The 23,101-nt window shown below is 39.1% G+C and overlaps 1 protein-coding gene across 1 annotated transcript in view; it reads left to right on the top strand.

Moving 5' to 3' along the window:
• AACS (acetoacetyl-CoA synthetase) overlaps positions 1-23,101 on the top strand; it is a gene marked incomplete at both ends in the record, with an annotated part of 40,664 nt that overhangs the window by 9,043 nt on the left and 8,520 nt on the right. Inside the window, 8 exons of the mRNA XM_080628825.1 lie at positions 1,619-1,732; positions 9,691-9,788; positions 13,510-13,624; positions 14,161-14,242; positions 14,915-15,062; positions 19,160-19,240; positions 20,144-20,268; positions 22,897-22,961. Coding sequence (XP_080484951.1) covers positions 1,619-1,732; positions 9,691-9,788; positions 13,510-13,624; positions 14,161-14,242; positions 14,915-15,062; positions 19,160-19,240; positions 20,144-20,268; positions 22,897-22,961 — 828 coding nt within the window. The remainder of the gene's footprint in view (positions 1-1,618; positions 1,733-9,690; positions 9,789-13,509; positions 13,625-14,160; positions 14,243-14,914; positions 15,063-19,159; positions 19,241-20,143; positions 20,269-22,896; positions 22,962-23,101) is intronic.

Below are 23,101 nucleotides of genomic sequence, written 5' to 3' on the forward strand. Positions count from 1 at the left end.
ATTTTGTGCAACAGCCAAGCACCGATTAGTAAGACAACTCTTAATGTATGTGAAATTGATGTGATTGATTTGTTAATGTTAAAAGCTGAACATGTACCTTGAGAAAAGTGGTGTTCAATGCTTTCAGTTCAAATTACTGAGGGAATTAGTATCAATCGAATGGGTTATTTGGTTTGACATGTGATTACATTGTTCCTGTAGATCTTATTTCTTGTTAGGAGAACATGGGCTGTACCAGAAACTCACTGCTTTGTGTTGCATAATCATAGTGAATACTGTATGAGTGCTGGACTGAACACGCTGTGGTGAACAGACTTCCACCTGCACTTCTTTTCATGACCTTCTGCTGTATTTAATCTTCTTAAGATCTCTTAAGTCAGAGTATTCTTTGTTAACCCCTTGCTGCTAGGTCAGAGTGGTGTTTTGGGAACCTGTGCCAGGTTTGCATGTTCACTAGGGATATATTCTGTGGGATCAGTGTGGATCTAACAGAGCACTGGAATGTAAATGTAACTTTACTAAACAATTTCACTTGTCACTGGCTCCCACTGTAAATCTCTTACTTGTGACTCCCTTCTTCTGGGGGCTTTAATCATGGAACAATATCACAATCCCATTTTCTGTTTGATGGGAATACAGAATCTCTCCGCAGTCTCTGTTCAGCTCATGAGCTACAAAGAATGTTAACTTGTGTTGTTTGCCATCACAACCTGCTCTCTTGCTCTGTCGAAGTCCACATTTACTGAGATGGAAGTTTAGGAAGGAAGAAGTGTAAAAAAAATCCTGTTCTCTGTTAAGGAAATCAAACTGATGGCAGCTGTACCAGGGAATGCAGCACATTTTCGTTGTGACATACTTAGTATGTTTTCGTAAGGAGTGCTGGATACTGGGAACAGGCCAATCCGAATAGTTTGCAGGAGTCGCATTAAGGAATGACAGAAAGGGATCCTTAGGATGACAAACTTTGCCTTTCATAACATTTAGATTTTTTCACTTTGTTTCACAAGTGGTTTATTAAAGCTTATGTAACATCTGACATTCAGTATGAAAATGAAAGCACCCTGCAGATCTTCTCAGGGATGAATGGAGTCCGGTTTAGTTTATTTGCTTTGTGGTATGTTGACAGACACAGATGTTTAAAAAACCTTATTGAAAGTCAGACCTTATAACTGCATGTGAATGATTCTCTAGTTAACAGTGTCTCGCTGTAGGAAAACCTAAAGTTAGCACCTTGATGCTGCTTCCTAGACCTAATGAGAAAACTAAGCAAAAAGGGAAAAGGGGTTTGTTCTTTTCATATTAGAAAGTAGCTCTGGTGAATGCAATCTATTTATAGCGAATGTTGTTTGAGGACACACCTTTCTCCAGTGAATAGCCTTTCTACAGATACATGTTCCTATCATTGTGCCTACTGAATGAATACTACTGATTTAATACTTGATTTCCATTAAAAAGAAAAGCATAAGAGGAACTTGAAAAGCAAAAAGTGTAATTGAGGAAACCCTTCTCCTGAAATAGCTTAATATTCTTTTTCTTCCAGTATTAGTTGTTTAAACTAGACTCTATTTATGTTGCAGTGCAGGATTTCTGACTGATTGTTTTAATTGTCTTTCCTCAGAGGAAGGCAAAGAAGAAATCATGAAAGTTACTTTTGAAGAACTCAGACAAGCTGTAGCTTTGTATGCTGCAGCCATGAGGAAGATGGGAGTAAAAATGGGAGACAGAATTGTGGGTGAGTAGCTTTTTTTTTTAAAGGACAGGAGGTGAAATTTCCTTGGGTGAGTAGTCAAGGCTATGGAAACATGAATGTGAAGTACTGTTTCACAGAAACATTCTGAAGAAAAGGCTCTTATGCTGCTATATTTACATTTGTAAATATATATAGAGCAGGGAAGGAACCTGGATTAGCCTGCATGTCCTTCAGCACTGGAGGGGGAAGGAAAATACCTTATTCATAACTTCACTAAGGACCGCTTCATAAGCACTCCATGGAAGCTGAAGGGATGGAGACTTTGCATCTAGCTGAGCCCTGGCTCATGAGGTCTGGCACATTCACAGAGGAGCAGTCTTGCGAATTCTGGTCCCAGGTTGATTGTTCTGGTGCCAGCTGGAAGTTATTGCCCCTGGGGCCTCAGCTAATACAGTGCACTACAAATGGCAGTTCTTGAGAAATGGATTTGTACTACCTTCTGCCACCAGTGCATTTGGGAACAGTGTCCTCCAGCACTGTGGTAGTGAACAGGCAGTGAGCAGTAATTTTTCAATTAGCAAAATTTCAATGCAGAGATGATTAGTTTAAAACCCTGAGATCCGTTTAGTAATTCACAAGATCTTCTGGAATATTATTTCCTGTCAGAAGATCATCATGTGGATCTTTCTGTATAAGTAGGTTTTTGTTTTGTGAACAGCTTGTGCAGTATACAGTCGAGGCATAGAAAGGAGTTACTCAAGCTGGTTTTGTTCCATTTAGTTCTGAATTGCTGGGCTTGCCCTTCCAGCTGAACTTCTTCATCTCTTTACTTCATGTGCTCCGTAACACAGGCTTTTCAGTTCCGTCAGTGTAGTGCAAGTCTAAACTTCAAGATCCTTGAAGCTGCTTCACTCCTACCTGGTGGTTCTGCTGATGCTGCATATCTGTCTTACTATGGGAATCGCATATTCTTTGAGCAATGCTTGGCCATTATCCTAAGTATGTGTAAATTCTTATATGATGCAAACCCAAAGTGATGAAACTGGTTTGTTTTCTGTGTGTTATAAACCAGAACTGGAGCCCATGTCTTCAAAACCAGAAGGGTAGGGTATGCATTATTATTGTTTAAACCCACAAATGTGACCTGCAAATGTAAAATACACTCAAAAGCTCACACTTCATGCATATGCTATGAATATTCTATGGAACTGGTAACTGAACATCTACTTATCACAGTTGGTGGCTTGCTTTTTACATAGAATTAGAGCTAAATCCTTAATTGAATATGAACCATTCAGCAAAGTCAGGAAGGTTTGTCCCAGTGAAGACTAATGCTTAACTTTGTCTCCATTTTCAATGTTGACACATTTGTATCTGTGAACTTGTTGAGGAGCAGCAGTCTCTGTCTGAAACCAAACTAAAGAATAGGAAAACTTACAGTCTACAAAGTTTGAATATTGAGAATTTAAGTGTACTTTTTCTTACTACCTGACCTCCAATGATAAAAGTGGGTTGTGTGTATTTTAAGATTGTCCCAAGGACACTGGCAAAACAGTACATAATTGTGTGTAGTATTGAAGTATTCTGATTTGTAGGCTGCTTGTGGGGATTTAATTCCTTATTAGTTTATAAGTAAGTAAAAGAGTCATAACAGGGCCCAAAACAATTCTTCCTTATGTGTTGCTGGTTATGCTAAACTGAAGGATTGAATCTCACGTATAAGTGGCAAAAAAAGTCCTCTGCCCGTTTCAGATCCCATAATGTGATGAAATGTGTTGTGGGAAAGTGATGGACAATGCAGAAGAGTACTTATGGAATATGTTTTCATATTTCATGTGAATTAAAACTGTGTGTGAACATAATACAATGTGTTCACACACACTGGAGAGGACAGTAGCTGTAAGCTTGTGAATAGCAACAGCTGTAGCTTTGGTGTGTTCCTGTGAGTAGGAGCCTGCTGTTCTTTGCTGTCCTAATTCTCAGGTTGAAGTCCATTTCTTAAACATAACATATTGATGTCTGATGCTAAATAAGAGGTCTTCAATCTCTGGGAAGAAGATACTGCTCACTAGGGTAACAGGTGTAATACTAATGTTTAAGTATGAGCAGGTACAGCCACATTTAACCAGAACATACATTCTGAATTAAGATCAAAGAATTTTTCCTGCATGAGCTTGTTTTGTGTTCTAAAGTGCAAATTAAAGGCCTCTCTGCAACCTAGTTATCACTGCTAGAACTCTTCTAATCAAGTTAGAAATACTGTGTTTGGGAAAAGACCACATAGGATGCTCTCACATTGTGCTCATCTTGTGAGGAGTTCTTTGTAAGGTGTACTATGCAGGAGAAATACACTCCGTAGCTGGAGAAAATGTGCTATTGCAATATAGCTAGTGGTGCTAATAATTAAGCTAATAATGCTATTATAATTTTAATATCAGTTCCTTTTAGTTAAGGACTGCATTTTGCTTAGCACAAGTAGAAACTGCCTGGCCCCTAAATCTTTGTTGTTTTAGCAGCTGACTCACCTCTTATTTAAATTAAAAAATAAAGATTGTATTAATAGATACCACTTATTTTTAATTATAAAGGATTTTTACATGCAGAAGGCAGCAAGTTCAGCTCCCATCCTTTCAGTAAGCTGCAGCTCTGTTTTTTCCCTTGGTGTTTTTGTGCATTTCCTAAGCCAAAATTTCCCATCTGGCCCTTCCACAGCAGAGACCTCTCTGCCCAGCTGCTGTAGGCTCAAAGTATCTGTGCTGGGCCCCTTGAGCTTTTCACTAGCTTAAGCTCATCTTTATGAGCAGTTATAGCTTATTTGTGGAAGCAGGCTTACATTGTGCTCGAAGACCATAACAAAGCCCTTTACTTTTGATAATAGAAAAGATTAATGAATCCAGGCAACCTCTTTCTGTCCTTAAAATCATGGTATGTTTATGGGCTTTTAAAATTGCCTTTGCATACTTTTTTCTTTTGGGCATTTTCTGACATTTTACTTGTTTCCACCCTGTCCTCTTACCCTGGCTGGTGACTGTCTTTTTCCCTTATAATCTTCAGCCAGATGAACACATATCAGCTCCCATCAGCTGCACTGTTCCCACTCCTTCCCTTCCCCTTCTGCACCCAGTCCTTGACTCCTGACTCAACAGATTTCAGCAGCCTGATTGATTGATTGCAGCAGTATGCTGGGAGAGCTTCCCTGTGAAAGAAATCCTATGGGATTTTGAACAGCAATGCAGCTATTTAGAGAGAGGAATATATATTTTAATTTTCTCAACTTCTTTCATATGTTTCGCCCCTGTGCCAGAGGATATTGGCAGTCCTTGGAAGAGCTAAACTGCAACATCACAGTCAGAGGTTCAGGCTGCAGGCTTTTGTCCAAGTCCCAAGTTGAAATGTGGGAGAGATGTTAAGTGTTGGGTGGGAAAGTTTGAATGCCGCACCCACTTGTATCAAGGGTAAGGCTCTCCAAAGCTTGCCAAAATCTGCTGGGACCTGATTTGTTCCAAAATTTATAGCAGATGGCAGAAGGAAGGGTGATTCTTCATGTGTTTTATGGCAGTAATAACAGGGCATGCTTTTACTGCCTCTGAGAAATCAGCTTTTGAATAGAAGGGAGATACTTTAATTTTATTATGGTTGCCCAACACCTAGTCAGCCTGACAGGTTCTGATGCCCTTTGTTGCCACTTTGTCTTAAAATCACTGAAAATCTTGAGCTGTTAGAATTGTACACAAGACCATTAACATTGCTTTCTTGTGAATTTCATCTCCATGCTTTACTACCTCTAAGAGAAAGCTGCTTTAGCTTTTCATTATACTCAGCATATCCCCTTGTTAGTTCAATACAATTCATGGTTGCATCATGACAGTAATAGTGCATTAAAGGTGGAGGTGGGTGAATGTGGGTGAACAAGCAGCAATGTCAGCACTTTTTCAGCTTGATTTTGTCCCAGTCTTCCCTTTCCATCACAAAGGAGACAGCAGTTAATAGTAAACATAATTGAAGCAGATGGGAGGTAAGACGTATCTCTTCTAAAGATGTGTTACTGACAGTGGTGATGAACAGTTGGAAGAGACAGATACAATACCTAATGCAAGCTACACAGATCCACATGTGAAGAACGTCTCCCACTGGTCATCTGTTTGGCAAATAACGATGACTGCAGCAGGAATAAATAAAACTGGGAGTATCTGTGTTTCTCATCTCTGGATAGGTTGCTTCAATTATAGCCCTGTACCCAGTTTTGTTCTATTACAAGTCAGCAGTTAAAACCAAACTAATCTTCCCCATGTGTTCCTTCAAAATCCTCAACAAAATATCAATGAATTACATTGTTTAAAGCTAGTATTTTATCTACAGTAACTGTAGATAAAATGTACTGTAATAATAAATGTACTGTAATAAATGTACTGTAATAATAAATGTACTGTAGCCCTTGTTGCTTACGTGGGTTTTAAAGCTAGTTTTGTAAGGAGATTAGCATGTTACTAATAGTCTCAGGCCATAGTAATGTTAGGTAGGATGACCACCAGTTCTACAGGAGTGGGAAACACTGTATTAACATCAAAGAGAAGCTGAAAGTGTGGTCTTCGTTCTGTTTGAGAGCTGGTGTCGATCAGTAGTACAAGCCATTAAGGTACTGTAGCTCCCTACTGTCCTTCTGATGCATTCTTTTAAGGCTCAAACTCAGTCTTTGGTGCAGGGTCCAAGTTTGGGGCTTTTTTTATTATTCAGTTGCTTGGATGCCTCTGTTTCTATGTACACATTTATTCAGCTTCATGAAGGCTGTAGATGCTTGCAGGGAATGTGTTCTCAGCACTCAGAGATGAGCCTTTTGACACAGGTTCCAGCATGGTTATACCAGGAATTTTTGGACTACAGTTTTTACCTATTCTGTTGCTAAAGTACTGCAGTAAACCAAACAACTCAGGTGTCATTTCAGCCTATGCTAGATTAGGTAAACAGCGCCTGACAGAAAATGCTGTCCTGAGCAGATCAGGCTCTAAGTGCCTCTTAAAAAAATCCATAGGGTGTTTTTAAGATATTACTTCTCCTGCTACAGATTTGTCACAGGCTTTATGTCAAAGTAAATTTTTTATTTCTTTGCTCTGATGGAGATTTTACACATACTTACAAGTCAGGAGGAGAGCTGCTAGGACCTTTGGTATGTCATACTCTGAATTCCTAGTTGCTGGGTTCCCAACTTCTGCTTTTGGAGACTTCTATTCAGTTGCTTTCATACCCAAAGAAGGTATGGAGATTCTGCTCTTCCTAAAAAGAACAGTTAGTTTCCACCTTTCTTGCCAGCTTCAAGAGACGGGTATGTTAAGATACAGATATAGACAAGTACCTTCTGTAGACTTTACCCATGTTGACAGATGCTAGTTTTGTTTCTTAGCTTAAATATCGTATCAAGGAACATGGAGGCTCTAGTTAAATATATAACCAAATGTATGATGAATATTTAAATTAACTGTACCATTATTCTTCTGTAGTACAGAAGCTTCTGTACATGTCACTGTTCTGTGACCCCTGGCGTGCATCCAGCTAAAAAAGTCGTACTTTTATCCTCTGTCAGCAATATTCTTGTTCAAGTTCTAGACACTTACGACCTGTGTCAGCCTGCTGAATGCTTTGAGAAGTCAGTTGATACCTCGAGGGGCACACTCAAATGCAGGGAGTTTTACATACGTGACAGTTGCTGTCATTGTTCTGCAGAATCTCTGATGTGTCATTTTTCTTTCTGAGAATCCCATTTTAATGTGAAAGACTGACAGGAGGAGTAGTTCGTGTCAGACAGGAGAAGTAGTTTTGTGTGAAGAGTTGGGAGCTGTCAGGAGAAAAGCACCAGGAGCGCTTATATCACTATGTTTGGATGATCTCTTTCTGGAATAGATCTGCATTTTTGTTTGTAATACCTGGTGCTGGGGATTAGGACAAACACATGAAAATCCCAATGAGCAAGCAAGCTAGCTGCCTGCAATGATGGGGTATAGATACAGAAGCATGGAGTGAGTTGCCTTGCATGTTTTGTACCTTTGGGCAGTTTTGGCTGATACCCTCTAAAACTCCACCACCACCTCAAAGCCAACTGACAAATGAAAGTAATTATTTGACTACAGTGCTAAGTAATCAAAGTACTAAGATCACAGTGCTAAGCAGAGACTTAAGTTCTTGCCTTGAGGGCTTTTATAGGAATGGTGAAAAGAACTTCCTTATAGCAGAACTGATGCTTGTAAGCTATGACATAGTAATAACTGCTCCAGAGTATGAAGAGGCATCTTTCAGTTTTCATTGCTCTCTGGCCTCCTGATAATCCCGTCCGAGAAACGCTCAGTGGCATCAATTAAAAAAGAGCTGCTTTCATCACACAAAAAGCCATTTCGGTCTGTTCTAGTTCATATGTTTAAAATTTCAAATTATTTTTCAGGGAGAAAGATTTCTTTTATAAGAAAAATCTGTGAAATTTTGGGATACTGTACTTTGTATCGTAAACCTTGTCTCTAAGGGGGAAAATAGCAAAGTAAATAATGCCTTTATGGGCATGAGATTTTGCTGCACTTTATGTGCTTAAGAACTTCTCTGAACAAACCACCACAAAAAGCAGCTCTAGGGAGTAATTTATCCCGTAACATGGTGTAAAGCTTTTATTCACAGTTATGTTTTCTCCAGAAATCATTGGGCTCAAGTCACAAAGCTGTTTTCAGAGTTGCTACACCCCAAAGCACAACAGCTCACACATTAACTGAAGCGGTCAAGCTGGCTTAAGGAAATTGATTTTACTGGTTTTGAATTGTGAAGAAAAAGAATCTCAGTTTAAATTCAGACTTGGAAAGTCTACTTTATAGACAGCTGAAAAAGGATAGATTTTTTTCAAGCTGTGTAGACAAACTGGTAGAAGTCAAGCTCAGTACCCTCCTTCTTGATAAAGTTAATGTACAGAAATTGCTATGAAGATCTCTCATCCTTAGTTCCTGTATTGAAGAGAACATCCATAAATCTTTCTTTGAGGAGTGCTCAGCACTAGTGAGTTTCTGCTGCCTGGTAGATACTTGTGGAGCACCTGCAATGTACACTGCAGTCCAAGGTCTGTCAATGCTCACCACTTCTGTTAAAGAAGTTGGAAAGCATTTTTATTGCCATTTAAGTTTGCTTTCAAATGCTGAGTTATAATTACAGGCCCAAGTACAACAATTAGGCCTGTCGTGCCTTTTTTTTTTTGAAGGACATGGGCATCTTTTGGTTACTTAAGAAGAATGATCTGAAACTCCAGATTTTTGATCTATTCCAGTTGCGTGTTTTCACCTGTGGTTTGGATTCTGATCAGCTGAGGTCGATCTCAGCCCACTGAAAATCTAACTTTTTTAACAATAATTTCTTATGGATGCCTTGATAAGTTGAATGTCGATCTTGAAATCTTGTTGCAAGCTGTTAAGATAAACCTGAAGAGCTACATTTTTGTGGGGATGTTTCAGAGATTGTCCTTCTGTATTGTTCCCTTATCAGCCGAGACACCCGTTTTTCTTGTTTGTGTTCAAGATTCTGGTACTATAAAGTTGAATCTCTGCTTTTGAACTGATTATTTATAATGTTTCCTTCCAGATCCTTGTTCCTTCTCCAGTGGCTGTTTCGAAAAACTTGTTCTCTTCCCCTCCATGGTGCTCTATTAGTCTCCATGTTCCCAATTCAAACCACAAATGTACTTTCTCCCAGTTCTTCTAGTCAGTGTGCTGCCCTCTTAACCTGAAAGTCATTAATGAAGCAGAAACATTTGTAATTTGGGAGTAACCTTGTAGATATAAGCCTCAGTACAAGTGGAATTGCTTCTAATTCCTCATGTAACTGATTTGACTTCAGAAGAGGGCATTATGTGTGGAAAACTTTAAAGGATGCTTCAGTCTAGGAAAAGGCTGTTCAAACTGGCTATTGAATATGTTATATTTACTGTAAGGTTTGGTATTTTTTCACTTCCATCTCTAACTATTCAAATTCTGCCATAGGTTACTTACCAAACAGCATTCATGCAGTGGAAGCAATGCTGGCTGCTGCAAGTATTGGTGCTATCTGGAGTTCAACATCACCAGACTTTGGCATTAATGTGAGTAGCCTTATTATTGCAGGAAAGCTATCACTGTTTCATAGAAATAAAGGGATGAAGTGGCAGAGATTCTGTTCACTTTAGTCTTACTGTCACCTCCTGGCACACCCAAGTACACCAGATTTTTATTAGCTACCACAAGTCCATGCTTTCAGTTGTCAGTAATGACATTCAGGATTGCAAATTGGGTATCTTTAGCTAAGTCACCGTTGGGATATTTTCAGGTGGAATTCAAAGTCTTCGTGAGCTTTTATTACATTAAATGTGCAAATGAGCAGCCATACAACAGAGTTATCTGGGGCTAGGCCCTACCCTCTCAAATCCTTCCCCAGGCTGCTTAGCTACGCTCCAGTTTCTTTGCATAAGTAGTCCCTTCCTCTGCCTCCCATGTGGGTGAACTGAGCAACACCCATTTGGTCTTTTCCATAAGGCTTTGGCAACAAGGTGAGGCATTTCAGGCTAATCTCACTAACCTATTTAATTCTTCTTTTAGTGTAGGAAGAAGTGCTGTGTGTAAAATAGGGTAAAAATTAACTTGATTCATGTGCCCTGGAAGCTTTGAGAATATATTCTGCTGTCTTTAAAAAGCCTTTAGCACACATCTCCAGCAGCAACAGATACAAACCACTTCTAAAATGGAGTGTTGAAGCTTTATTCTATCTAAAAGTTTGTGTAAAAGCATTTGGAGAATGTACTGTCTGTGCAGTGCTGAACACAGAAAATACTAATGATTTCAGGTAATTCATACCCTCAATCTCCGTTAACCAGGAGCAGGTTAGATGCATGGAGCTGTCATCTCTAGCGCTAGAGGGCAGCAGCATTCCACTTTCGTACACTTGAGGTTGTATCATTGGGAAAAAGAAATGATTAAAAAAATCATTATAGCATGTAATGATCAATCTGTTCTACAAATATTTTCTGCTTGCTCAGAAAATGACAGTATGGAGTATTTTCTTTGCAATGTGATTTGGTCTCTCATCTGGGAGAAGATTGTTCATTTCACTTGCATTACTGAGTACTGGTATGTTTTCTGTCCATGTTGATATGCTGTTATTTTCAGTGCCTGGCTTTATTTAGTTTTTGTGATAGTCTTTTAATGAAACTTAGACTTGGAGCAGCAGTGCCATCGATGTCATTATTCTCTTTTGGCTTGGCAGTGTATATTGGCATGAATTCAAACCCTAAAATCTTGAGGGAGATCAGCAGAGGTCCTCAGGGATATTGGCTTTCACCCTAAGGAAAAGACATTCCTCCTTCTGTGCAGTTGCATTAGTCCTGTTAACATAAACGAAGATTCTGTTTGTGTTTTGGGGAATAGTGTGGCAATTTCAACACTTCAAATCCAATTGTGTATATATGTTTTGTGAAGCTTAGAAATGTCACTTCTCAGAACTGCCTACACATTGCAGGCTCTGAACGCCATACATCCAAAGACTTCACAAGCATTCAGGAAGTCTGCTGTCAGAGAACCAGTGAGCTCCCTCCCACACAGAATGCAGCTCTTGGCAGCTTTCCCTTCATTTCTCTAGTCCTTGTTATCCCTTTTGGTATATTAATAGGAAAGTGGTTCTTTGCGGCCTGTACATAAGAAGTTGTTGGATATATATGTTTAAGAAGAACCTCTTCTCTTAGAACTATATGAGGAACCTTTGGAGCAAAATCAGTGCAGCTCCATTCATGGAGCCGTGCACAGCTTTTAGTACTGGATTTGAGGCTCAGAAAATAGAATGAGCCATATCTGGTATACCTGAATTTTTCATGAAAGCAATTCCTTGCTGAGCCATCTGGTTGGACTACAGTTCCAGTGTAGCAATTACGTGTTCCATCTGTTTTTATTGCCCTTGTGTCATACCAGGCTGCCCTGTGGGATTTGATTCTGCCAGTGCTAATGAATCCAACTGGGTGTATTAGCAGCATTGGTAAGACCCTGGGATTTGTAGCTATCTCTTTCTGATTCACACCTCTCTTCAGGTCTGATTCTTCTCTTAAGAGCCCTCTCATTAGTCTTAATTTTTTTAAACATCAGGCAGCATGGATATGGGATATGTATGCTCCATGCTCAGCATGAATGTGTATGTGCACACACATACATATGCATACACACGTGCTGTGTATAATTTAGCTGCTTAGTCTGTTCTTTGAAAACAGTACAAAGAAATATGTTTGATTACATACCTAAGAAAGCAGGAAATTGGATTTCATACTCCCTTAGAGGATAACTTTGATGTATGAATTAAATCTACATTTCCAGGTTTGTTAGCTAACATGTTAGAGGCTCCTTGAAAACTTCTGCCGTCAAATCAGGTTCTGGTGTTTGTTTTAAGCTAATAGATAAAGCTAGGTGTCAGTGCATGCTTATATTGTGCTTATATTATTCTTATGATGTGAATAAGGAAAAGGAAATGCATCTTTGGTGATAGAAAAGTTGTGACATACTCAGTAGAGACAGTTGCATGTTTATATTTAGTCACATCCCTGGGGTGTTCAGTGGGCTTTCCTAAAAAGACACCCTGGAGAAAGACAGGACCTCTGTACTTCTGCAGGAGGCTTTCTTGCAACCCTGACCAATCCAGCTTGGAAAGGAGGAGTGTAACAGAGATGAGTTGACTGCGATGTTTTTGCACTGATCTTTTGCTAATAGTTTGTCTCATTTTGGCTCCAAAACAGGAGACAAAGAATAAAGAATGCTGGAAAGAATAAGCACATGACTAAAGTCTGATTTTTTGCAACATGATTTAGGAGATTGTTGTTGAATAGTTAGCTGACAATTTTACAGTATCGAGTAATCTTGTAATTCTTAACATTTCAAGCAATGCAGCTAGAGAGGGATGTGAACGTTGCTGTGTGCTGAGAGCTTTTAGTAAAAGGATTTGCTTCTTGCTGTTGAATACAGAAAGATCCATTTCTGGTAGATTGCTGCCTGCTGTGTATCTGGGGAAAAAAATGCCAGAAGGGTTTTTCTCTCAAATGTGGTAATAGCTATAGTAAATTCCTGAGAACAGTGTAAGCTGGAAGAGAAAACTTAGCATTTGAATGTGTCCTGCCCCAGAGGTTCTAAGGGAGCTGGGGTATTTTATGTTGGCAGTATGTATGTATGTATGTGTGTTTTCATTATTTAGTAACTCTGGTAAAACCCAGTGGTACAGTTTCCTTTGTTAATCAAGCTGAGCAAAGCTGCCAGTCCATGTGAAGTGCCACCTTGCTGTGTGATAAAGCATCTTCCAGAAGACTGGTGTTTTCAGTTTCTCCCCTGTGCAGACTGCCCAACTACTGGTGCATTGTCCGAGGAGTGTTAGGGACAGTTTACAAGGGTGTGCAGATGCAGGTAGGAGTCGTGGACCTTCAAGTAAATAGTGCCTGACTCCTGCTCACATTACAGGTGCTTATCCTCTCTAGATGAGTTTAAGTGATTCTCAAGATGAGTTTTTAACTGCTTAGATAGCTTTGAGCTTGTTCCTTCAGTGAATGGCATTCTGTGATTTGTGGTGATACTAGCTTTGTTATTGGTTTATATATTTGGGGGTTATTAAATAGATTGTTACAAACCTGTTGTACTTTGAAAATCTTGGGTGAGTGGAAGACAAGCAGGCAGTCTTTTAACAGTCCTTCTGCTAATTCCTGTCCTTATTCCTTGCTTGATCCTTGGGATTTGCATTTAGTATCTAGTGGGTTTTCCTACTGCAGCAATTTGACTTTAACTTCTTATTCTCTATTTCCCTAGGGTGTACTGGACAGATTCTCCCAAATTCAGCCTAAGCTCATCTTCTCTGTTGAAGCTGTTATATACAATGGCAAAGAGCATAAACACTTGGAAAAGCTGCTTAATGTGGTAAAAGGTATTTCACTGCGTACCATCTACTCTTAGTTATGCTGTAGTTCTGCGAGCACTCAAAGCCTTCATTGCTACAAAAAGTGACACTTTTGACTGCTTCTCGCTGTCCTTCTTCCTTTAAAGTATCTCCGTGGCCACTTGGAACTTCAGAATTGATTTGAATTAAAACTAACCAGTCTTTTGTGTAATTCTCACAGTCTTTTGCTAGCTTAGCTTAAGTATAGCATCATAAATTAGTCAGCTGTATAAGCAGGCGAACAGGGACTGGTGATACTGGGTTTTTTAAGCCCAAGTGAAGTGCTGCTGTAGAAAAATGAAGAGATATTACAGCACTAAAGCTTTCAGATTTACACACAGGCTGGCAATACTGAGCAAATTGTATCTTAGGTAACAATTTAGTCTTTCAGAGTTTCAATGCTTAGTGCATCAGAATTATTTCTGTTACTTAGTGCATTACATTGTATGATCCAATCAGACAGAAAAGACCATTGTTTTAGGTAACTGAATGTAGGAAATAATTTGTTTCCTTCCTTCTTCCAGGGCTTCCAGATATAAAAAAAGTGGTGGTAATTCCATATGTCTCCTCAAGAGAAAACATAGATATTTCTAGGATTCCAAACAGGTAATGGGAGCTTGTGAGCTGTGACTGTCCTCACTACGGATGTGATGGATGCTGATTGCAATTGAGAATGAACTTGCAAAAGCTAGGGTTTAGTCAGGTTTGTTAATGTGGGTCCAGCTTCATACTGAAAGTAGAAGTAATACATTGCTGTAGATGTTTTGCTTCTACAAAGCCACTGTTGGTATGAATGGTTCTCAAACAAAGGCAAAATTCAATAGGATATAGCAAGGAGAAGAAAATCACTTCAGGAAATGAATAATTAATAATTAAAGTGACATTTCTAGAGATAATTTGTTTTGCTTATTTACTGGCCTGGATTACACATGTTGCGTACCTTTTGGAAGTGGTTGAGTTCCAGGTTTTGCGTTGAGGGTCAGATTTCTCCAGTCTGAGCTGCTAAGAGCGGCAGCTGATCATAGGTGCAGATTTATAGGCTTGGTTTTGTTGTGTTACATCTCAGTATTATACTAATGCTTTATTTTCAAAACAGAAAAAGGAAACAAAATAATTAGCAGCTCAAAGAGTAGAAAGACTAGGAATAAAAATAATGTACGTAGTTTGAGTATATAGCTCATTGTAAAAGCAATATTAAATACAATGGTAATTCTGTGCATGGGCTGGGGTAATGATGTAAATTTGTTTGAAATGTTCTTTTTCTCCCCTCTTATGCAGTGTCTTTTTAGAAGATTTCCTCGCTACTGGGAAAGGAGACCAGGCCCCCCAGCTGGAGTTTGAACAGCTGCCTTTCAGTCATCCTCTCTTTATCATGTATTCATCAGGCACTACAGGGGCACCAAAATGCATGGTTCATTCAGCAGGGGTATGTCTGCCCTCCTGGAGCTCCACTATCTATATTTAACTACCTGGGTTATATTTTTCCTTTGACAGTATCACACTATAATGCATTTTAAGGATGAATTGATTGATGACAGTTTTTCAGTAACTTGCAATGAAACTTTCTATTTGTGACTGTTTGAAAGCAAATATGGATTAAAAACCCCAAATTATTTTATAGCCTTAAAGATTCAGACTTCAGCTATTTCCTGGGAGCAAGAGTCACTCACAAAAGCACTGATAGAACTGGCCTGACTCATACTTGCAGAAGAAAGGCCAAAGAACTTGAATTGAGCGCTTAGAACTGGTTTTTGGACACAGTCGAGGCCCCTATGGAGCTTGCAGTTTTTATTACCTAGGACTTTTTGGCCATAAACTTTAGTCCCTGTGTTTATCAGTTTAGAGCATGTCATCCTCATCAATCTTCTGTTAAGGAAGGAAGTCAGAAGTTTAGCTTGTCTCTTTGGGTGTAGGTTTTGCTTTGTATGGAAGCTTTGCTTTAGGCAGTGTCTGATTGTGACTAAATGTATATATGATTTTACTGCCAAAATGACCCATGTTCACATGCTTCCCATTTATTATTCAGGTTCTAGGCAACTTAAAAAGTTTAAGGAAGCGATTCCAGCAGTTGGGCATAGTGTTGAAACTTTAACTCTGCTCTTAGTGTGGTCCTTAATAAAAGGCAGGATCTTGGTGTTATTTCTCTTAAGGCAGGCACAGTGTGTTGCCTAGCACATTTCAACCAGCTTGCATAGATCAAACTGCACAACTATTAGCTGAAGTCCACTGTTTCTGCTCTTCGCTCTGGAAGTCAGGATGAGCATCTTGCAGGACTGGCTGTAGAGTTTTTTAGGTAGCCTGAGGTCAGGCCCACAGACAAATCCCACGCTGCCTGTAGACACTCTGCTTTATTATCAATAGGAGATCATACCAGACAGCATGTGACATACAAAATGGTCCCTTTGGAACACAAATCCTATGTTTGTGAACAAGAAAGAAGTAGTTATATTTTGAAGTTTGACAGCTGTTTTGAATCTCTTCTGGCTTTAGACTGGTTAAAAGGACTTGCAGAGATGGATTATCAAAAAGAGGACAGGTATTTTGTTCAGTGATGTAGGATAAACAGTAAGGAGATGAAAAACACAGGTGTAGATCAGAAAACAGGACTTTTCTCTGCAGAGTTCTTTCTTGTCTCCCATGTTACCTGTGTGGCTGCTTAGTTTGCCTTCAGTCATGCCTCTGCTGTCCATTTGAATCGTCTGTTCAGTTCATACAGTTCAAACAGAGTTTAGGTATGGACTACTTGTCCTTGCTGGGGAGGAGAGAATGTGATGGCTTCTTGAATAGGATATGTTATTTATGAGGATTCTGTGTTCCTGCTGAACAGCTCTCGAGTTCCTGTATTGCAGGATAATGTTTTTTTGTAAGTTCCGGTGCTAAAATATCTTTTATGTGGCCTAAAAGCAGATTATTGCATCAGAAGTTCTGTGGTTTGCATGCTTTGTACGTGTCAGCTTGAATAGGGCCTACAAATAAAATCCATGCAAAGAGATTTGTAGATGTCTTCCACGCACTTGATTGGGTTCCTCTGGTTGTTCTTGGCTTAATCTTGTTTCCCCTGGAAATAATAGGAGGATTCTCATTGATTTCAACAAAAGCAGAATTAGCCCATGGTCTTCGTCTCATTTTCCAGCCTCAGATTAACTGAAGTTTGGTTTTGATAGTTAAAAACACAAGAAAGGATGACATTTCAGTAAAGACACTTCAACTGTTTTTTTGCAGTGTGCTTCAAAGCTGTTTTGTTTCTGTACTGATCTTAGAGATGCCAATACACAGTTTACTTTAAATTCACAACTCTGTTTCTGTCTAATTCTGCAGTATGTTTCTGGTCTGTCTTCTCCGTACACATTCTGTTTTCTTGACACACAGTGAAATAACATACGTAAATAGTGAAAATGAAGCCATATCATGGGAGATGATTTAGAAAGTAGTGCCTCAGAGGGGACTAAGCTTTTTCCTGGCCTTGGAAGCAAAGCTGTGTTGTATTGAACAATTGAGTGTGCTGCAGAGAGGCATTTGGAGGGTTCTTTTTAATACTTGATAAACAATAGTAAGTCCTAAAAATGTTGCTTCTGCTTCTTACCTCATTCATACGGGCCCCTTTTCAGTTATTCCATGTTCCCAGTTATCCAAGAGGATACTTTTTTGGTAAAATCCTAATCAGTTAATTTCTGTGCATCTTAAGGACTTGCAAGACCTGAGCTTAAATAGGTGCACTACTGCAGACCTCTTGTGTAACTGCAGGCAAATCACTCTGAGGGTTTCTCATGCTCGGACTCTTTTGAATGCTGCCTTGAGGAGGCTGCTGATTTGAGACCAGCAGCCTTGAGTAGCTGCTCTCTCTCAGCTGTGTAATGTCTTAGCACTGGTCGCTATGCGCTGGTGGTGTGGCTCAGGAGCAGCCATGCCTACTGATACTTTCACATTCCAGATGCTCAGCTCTTTACCAGCCATATGTTAAGCCCAATGAAGACAAGCAGACCAGTAAGTTGTCAGCTGCCAGATCTGTGTCATGAAATGCTGAATGTTTAGGGTTTATTTTGGGGGTCATACAAGTCCTATAAATAAGCCCCATAAATAAACTTGAGTTCTCACACTGGGCCATAAGCTCTTTAGAACAGGTATACAATTTACAACAATACCTTTGCTTCTGGAGTGAGACTTACCAGGTTTTGCAGGGGATTAGTTCATAGCTTCTACCTAAAGTAATAGTTTAAAAAATTACTTATGTTTCCCAAACTGTGCAATAGCAACAACTAAATGAAGGAAAAGGAAAGCCAGTATTTGTTTTAATTGAATTTGACTTTTAATTTCACTCTTACGTGGCTCTTTCAGACTCTCCTGTGGGGGCGATGTGCTTACTTTTGTAAATGGAATAATTATGTTAACATCTGCAATTCTTTTGGCAGCCTTAACAATGAAGTTAGTGATTTTAAATCCTGACTGCTTTTCAGTTTTCAATGTAGGGAATGGTAGCTATAGCTAGGTGGCAGCATCGGGACAGCTTAATGTGTTCAAACAGTAGCAGGTGAATCCAGACCTGGTTCATTTGCAAAGAGGAGATAAGACTTATTCCTTTATTTTTATTTAATGTTTTCTGCCTTCTCTCCTGAAGCATGTGCCAGTTTTATGACTCACCTTTTTCATTTCAAGTGTTCATCTGTAATATATTTTCTTTCAGCATTGTCTTGTTTCATGCTTATGAGGCTCTTAATAGTTCCACTGTAACTCCTTGCATAAAAGCAAAACCCATCTTTATTTTAAAGTCAACCACACCAATTTGTCACTGCAGTTTAGTGGCTTAATGAAGTAGTTTGCAGATTTGTCTATCCTAACAAGTTATGCTTTAATGATGATTAGAAAGGTACTTGAGCAGCATCTCCAACAAAAGAGAAAAGAAAGTAATATATTTAACTACATTATCAATATTGATGCTTTGAGATGGGAGGTTTTTCACGCTGCTAGTCACTTCCATGTTTATAGGAGATGTGTGTAGTTAGGTCTTTCCTCTCCTAGATGTTAATAGATAGTTTGGATACATATTGTTAATGTATAGCAGCTGCTGCAGTTTATAAGCAGTTCTAGGTCCTTCATTCTTTCCAGTTGCATTGGTATACTGAAACAAAACTGTCAAAGGGCTTATCTTGTAAAATCTGACCAGTAAAAGCATGCCATTAAGATTATGGCCTTCATGGAGCACTCTGCAACTCTGCTGACTGAGGAGAGGTGGAAGTGGAGGAAGTTATTTATTCCATGGATTAAAAATGGTGTGCAGGGGGAACTGCTGAGGTCTAATGGGAGAAGATGAAAGGTTACATGAAAAAATAGGGAATGCAGTTGCTGCAGCTGCTGTAGATAGGCCCTGGGATTTACTTTAGTTGTGGTTAAAGGAAATACTTGCCTTTAATCGTGAAGTATATCCTGTGAAGTATTGACAACATTAAGGATTTTTTTAAGTTTTAATGTGTCAGAATTTTGCTTGTCATTTATGGGAACTTACCTTTTCCTTTCTCTGTTTTTCAGGGTACGCTAATACAGCATCTGAAGGAACACATCCTTCATGGTAACATGACCAGCAATGACATTATTATGTACTATACAACGGTAAGTGTGGCTTAAGGCGTTTTTAAAACCACTTTAATATATTTTTCTTATAGAGATGGGAGAGTTTTTCATACAAATCTACAAGTACATTTTTATGTTTTTATTATAACATTAAAACATTAATATGTTTTACATTTTATCTTTAATTCTTCTGCAAGGGATTGTCCTATTTAACTGTTTTGGTGGGGAGGTAAGAAGCTGCTGAATAAATCTGGTCTGTGTAGGAATCCAGTTATGTGGTGGGTTATCTTCCTGATGTTGTGGTAAAGGAAATGATTCCAAAGTCTTCTATGACTGAAACATTTTGAGAAGGCTGATGTATTTCTTCATGAGTTCCCTTCTGAACTTCAACGCTACTAATCAGTTTGGAATATCTTCATGAAGGAATTGTTGTAATTACCTTGTCTCAAAGTTGTCCTGTCTTTCAATTCATGCTTTAAAGGTTTGTGTATAGGAATATATGGAATCTCCATCTCATTAGGTATTTGTAAAGATAAGTTAGATGAATGTTCATGAGGAACATGTAGTTGATCCACTCTTGGGACAGGTGAGAGGATAAGCAGTGTTCCAGCCTTATTTTCTGATTCCTAAATAATATGATTAGATATAATCAGCAGAGATGGGCATAAACTTGGGTGTTGGTTTTACAGTTTCTTAAAGCAGGAAAACTTGAGGCAAGGAGAGTGGAGGGGAAGATGGCACCTCTTGCACAAGGGCAGGGAGAATGCTTTGGTCCAGATGATTTTGCCAAGTTAAATGTGTCCATCATTTTCTAGTTGCCTGTAGCTCCTCTACCAGCATATGATAGCAAGCAGCACTCCTGATGCTGTGATATTGCTGCCAGAAAAGCAGACAGCTAGCTGACAAAGATGGAAATTGATGTAGGTACTTTCTGTTTTCCAGACTGGCTGGATGATGTGGAATTGGCTAGTGACTGCGCTTGCTACAGGAGCTTCAGTGGTCCTGTATGATGGATCTCCCCTAATTCCATCACCAAATGTGCTCTGGGACTTGACTGACAGACTGGGGTATGTAAACAAGATTAAATGGAGAAAAATGGTCTGCTTCTGTTACGATGACCCCATACAAGCAACGTCATTGAAGGTGTCATTCCCTTGATCAAAGCTAGTATGCATCATGAGTTTATCCTTTGGCTTAGCCTTGAGTGGAACTACCTCTTAACATTTTGTACTAAACCAGTTTTTGACGGACAGCAGGAGAGACAAAGAGCTGATTGTCTCAAATTTGAGTTAAGTGTTTGGATTCCAGGAACACAAAGAATTTTGGTTCAATAGTCAGTTTTCAAGAGCAGCCTTTTCAAAAGGCAGTAATTGGGAGCAATCTGAAGAGTGATTTCTCAGCACACGCAGAACTTAGGAAATAAAACTCCTTTTTTCAAGCAGTTCAACATTAGACTCAATGTAACACTTTGACTTAAAGACATAAATTGACTGCAAAGGCTCAGCAGGGTTGCTTATATTTTCATATTTTGCTTCTAAATCTATAATGCCTAATTTTCCCTGCCAAGCTGTTCGTTAATTGTTTTACACAGGTCTTTGTGCCTCCAGATGCTCACAGTGCCCTCTCTGTCAAAGCCCAGAGAAATGGCAGGTATTGGATAAACAGCTGTAAAATCCTGTGCTGGTATTTAGCTTTGTACTCTGCTTCAACTTTATCTTTCTGGTAACTTTCCTATTTTGCCAGCTGGATGTAAGGAGTAGATCTGGATGTTATTGCTGATAAAAATAATGTCATTTTTAATTGATAATTAAAATTGTGGTAGAAAGTGGATGCCAAAAGATTCACTTCCTGACTCTTGATAATTAATAATTTAAACATCACTGAGTCGTTTGTGACATGTAATATTCAAAGGCTGACGTTTTGTCTCTGGCTATTATAATTGAAGCTTAATGCCTAGTCAGAATGCTTCCAGTAAAAAAACCCAACACGAAACCAACCCACAAACTTAAGACGCCCCCACCTCCCTCCAAAAAAATGCCATTAGAACAACAGGCAAAAATTTAGACTCAAGAAATAACACAGCTTATTTTTAAGCATTGTTTCTGCATGCCAGAAGTAAGTGAAGATAACTGAAATGTGTCTGCATGTCTCACTTTTGTAATCTGGCGCTAAAAGCGGTGGCCATCTGTGTGGTACTTCATAATGCAGTCTGTTCCCAGCTCAGTCATATGTTACATATTAAAAAAAAGGGCTTCAAACATGTGAAGACTACCTTACTTCTCTGAAGATGTGCCACACTTTCCTTCTGAGAGCATATTCTTACAGTATCATCAAGGTATCTCATACTGCATGACAGGATTTTAAGTGGACATCAATAAAAGATCTGTTCAAGTGAACTCTGTTTTGTCACTGTCCACCAATTATGTAGCATTTGGAAGGAAATAATAGAAGACTAGGCTCTGTATGTGCTGTAGAGGAAGTGTCAGAGCTTAAAAATAGAGAAGCATTTTGTGTTCTAGCTGTAAAATAAGCAATAATTTGAAGCATGGAAGGAAAGTATTACACAGGAGTGCGATGTGGTTGTGGTATATAACTGGAGGAGCAATACACATCTGGACTGTCATGGTCCTGTTCCCATGTACCTGATAAACTGCTCTGTGCACCAGTGTGCAAATAGCCTGTCCCTACCCAAGAGGTCGTGGCCTCTTAGTGACTGTCATCAACCTAAAGTGGCAAGGACATCCCCTTTTGATAGTGTTCAAATAGCTTTCTCTCCAAGTCTGAAGTAGTATTATCTCAAGAGCTGTCCTACCTTCCCCCTTGCCTTTGGCATAAAAGCAAAGATAGCAGGATCTTATTTTAAGTTCTACTGATGTGTGATTGCCCATGTTCTGTGCCCTCAAGACTCTGTCCCTTATCCTTGTCTGTCCCTGTGCATTTTCTTAAGTGAGTTTATTGCTGTAATTTAAAATGAATTAGCAGAAGGCAGGGAAGAGGATTTCCTGAAAGTCAGCAGAAACTGAACTGGCACTTCTCTTGATAGAGTAGGGAAGAGGACAGCCTTCATTTCAAATTTCAATTATGTTGTATTGGAGAGCTCCAAATACCCCTTTGCAGGAGCAGAATTCAGTTATTCAGTTAGCTAGGCCATATTTCATTTCAGTTAGGCACCTGCAACTCCAACTTTCATCTGTGTAAATTGAAGAGGTATCTAAGGGAAAATCACTGGCTGCTGTCTTCAGAGTGAAGTATTCTTTGTTGAACTATGCCCTGAAATGGCAATTTTCTTATAGGCAAGAGTGTAACAAGGCAGCAGTTTTGTGTTTAACAGCTTAGTGACAATTACGACCCATTAATGAAATAAACCTTATAACATTTTGTGATGTCTTTGGAGTATTCTGCAGTTATGAATTCCTGTAAATGAAAGTGAACGTTCCATGAACGAGGTGAGAAAGCTTTGCTTAATATTTAAATTTAAATAAAAGTTTCAAAGCTGCAGAAATGACGTGGTCTGACTAATTTTGATTTCTCAAAAGAATGTGCCTTGCACTTAGAAAGCTTTAAGACTGCATTGCTTGACTGATCAATGTACAGTGTCTAACAGCCTCTGCTTATACCGCAGTGGGAATTGCAAGCCTTTAGTGTCTTAGCATATTATTTAAATATGCCAAACATTGGAACTTTTTTCACTCTAGGATCACCATCCTTGGAACGGGTGCAAAGTGGCTGTCTGTGCTAGAAGAGAAAAATTTAAAACCAGGTAAGCTTCAAAAAGCTATTGCATCCCTTCTGTCCTTCCTCCTACCTTTCCTGTCCAGGTTCTGGCCCCGAATCTTGTCAAAGTACTTTATGTCATTGTTCTGGATTGTAGTGTCAAATAGATACAAACTCTTGTAAAAA

This window comes from Psittacula echo (assembly GCF_963264785.1).
Source record: "Psittacula echo genome assembly, chromosome: 13".
Classification (NCBI taxonomy): Eukaryota; Metazoa; Chordata; class Aves; order Psittaciformes; family Psittacidae; genus Psittacula; species Psittacula echo.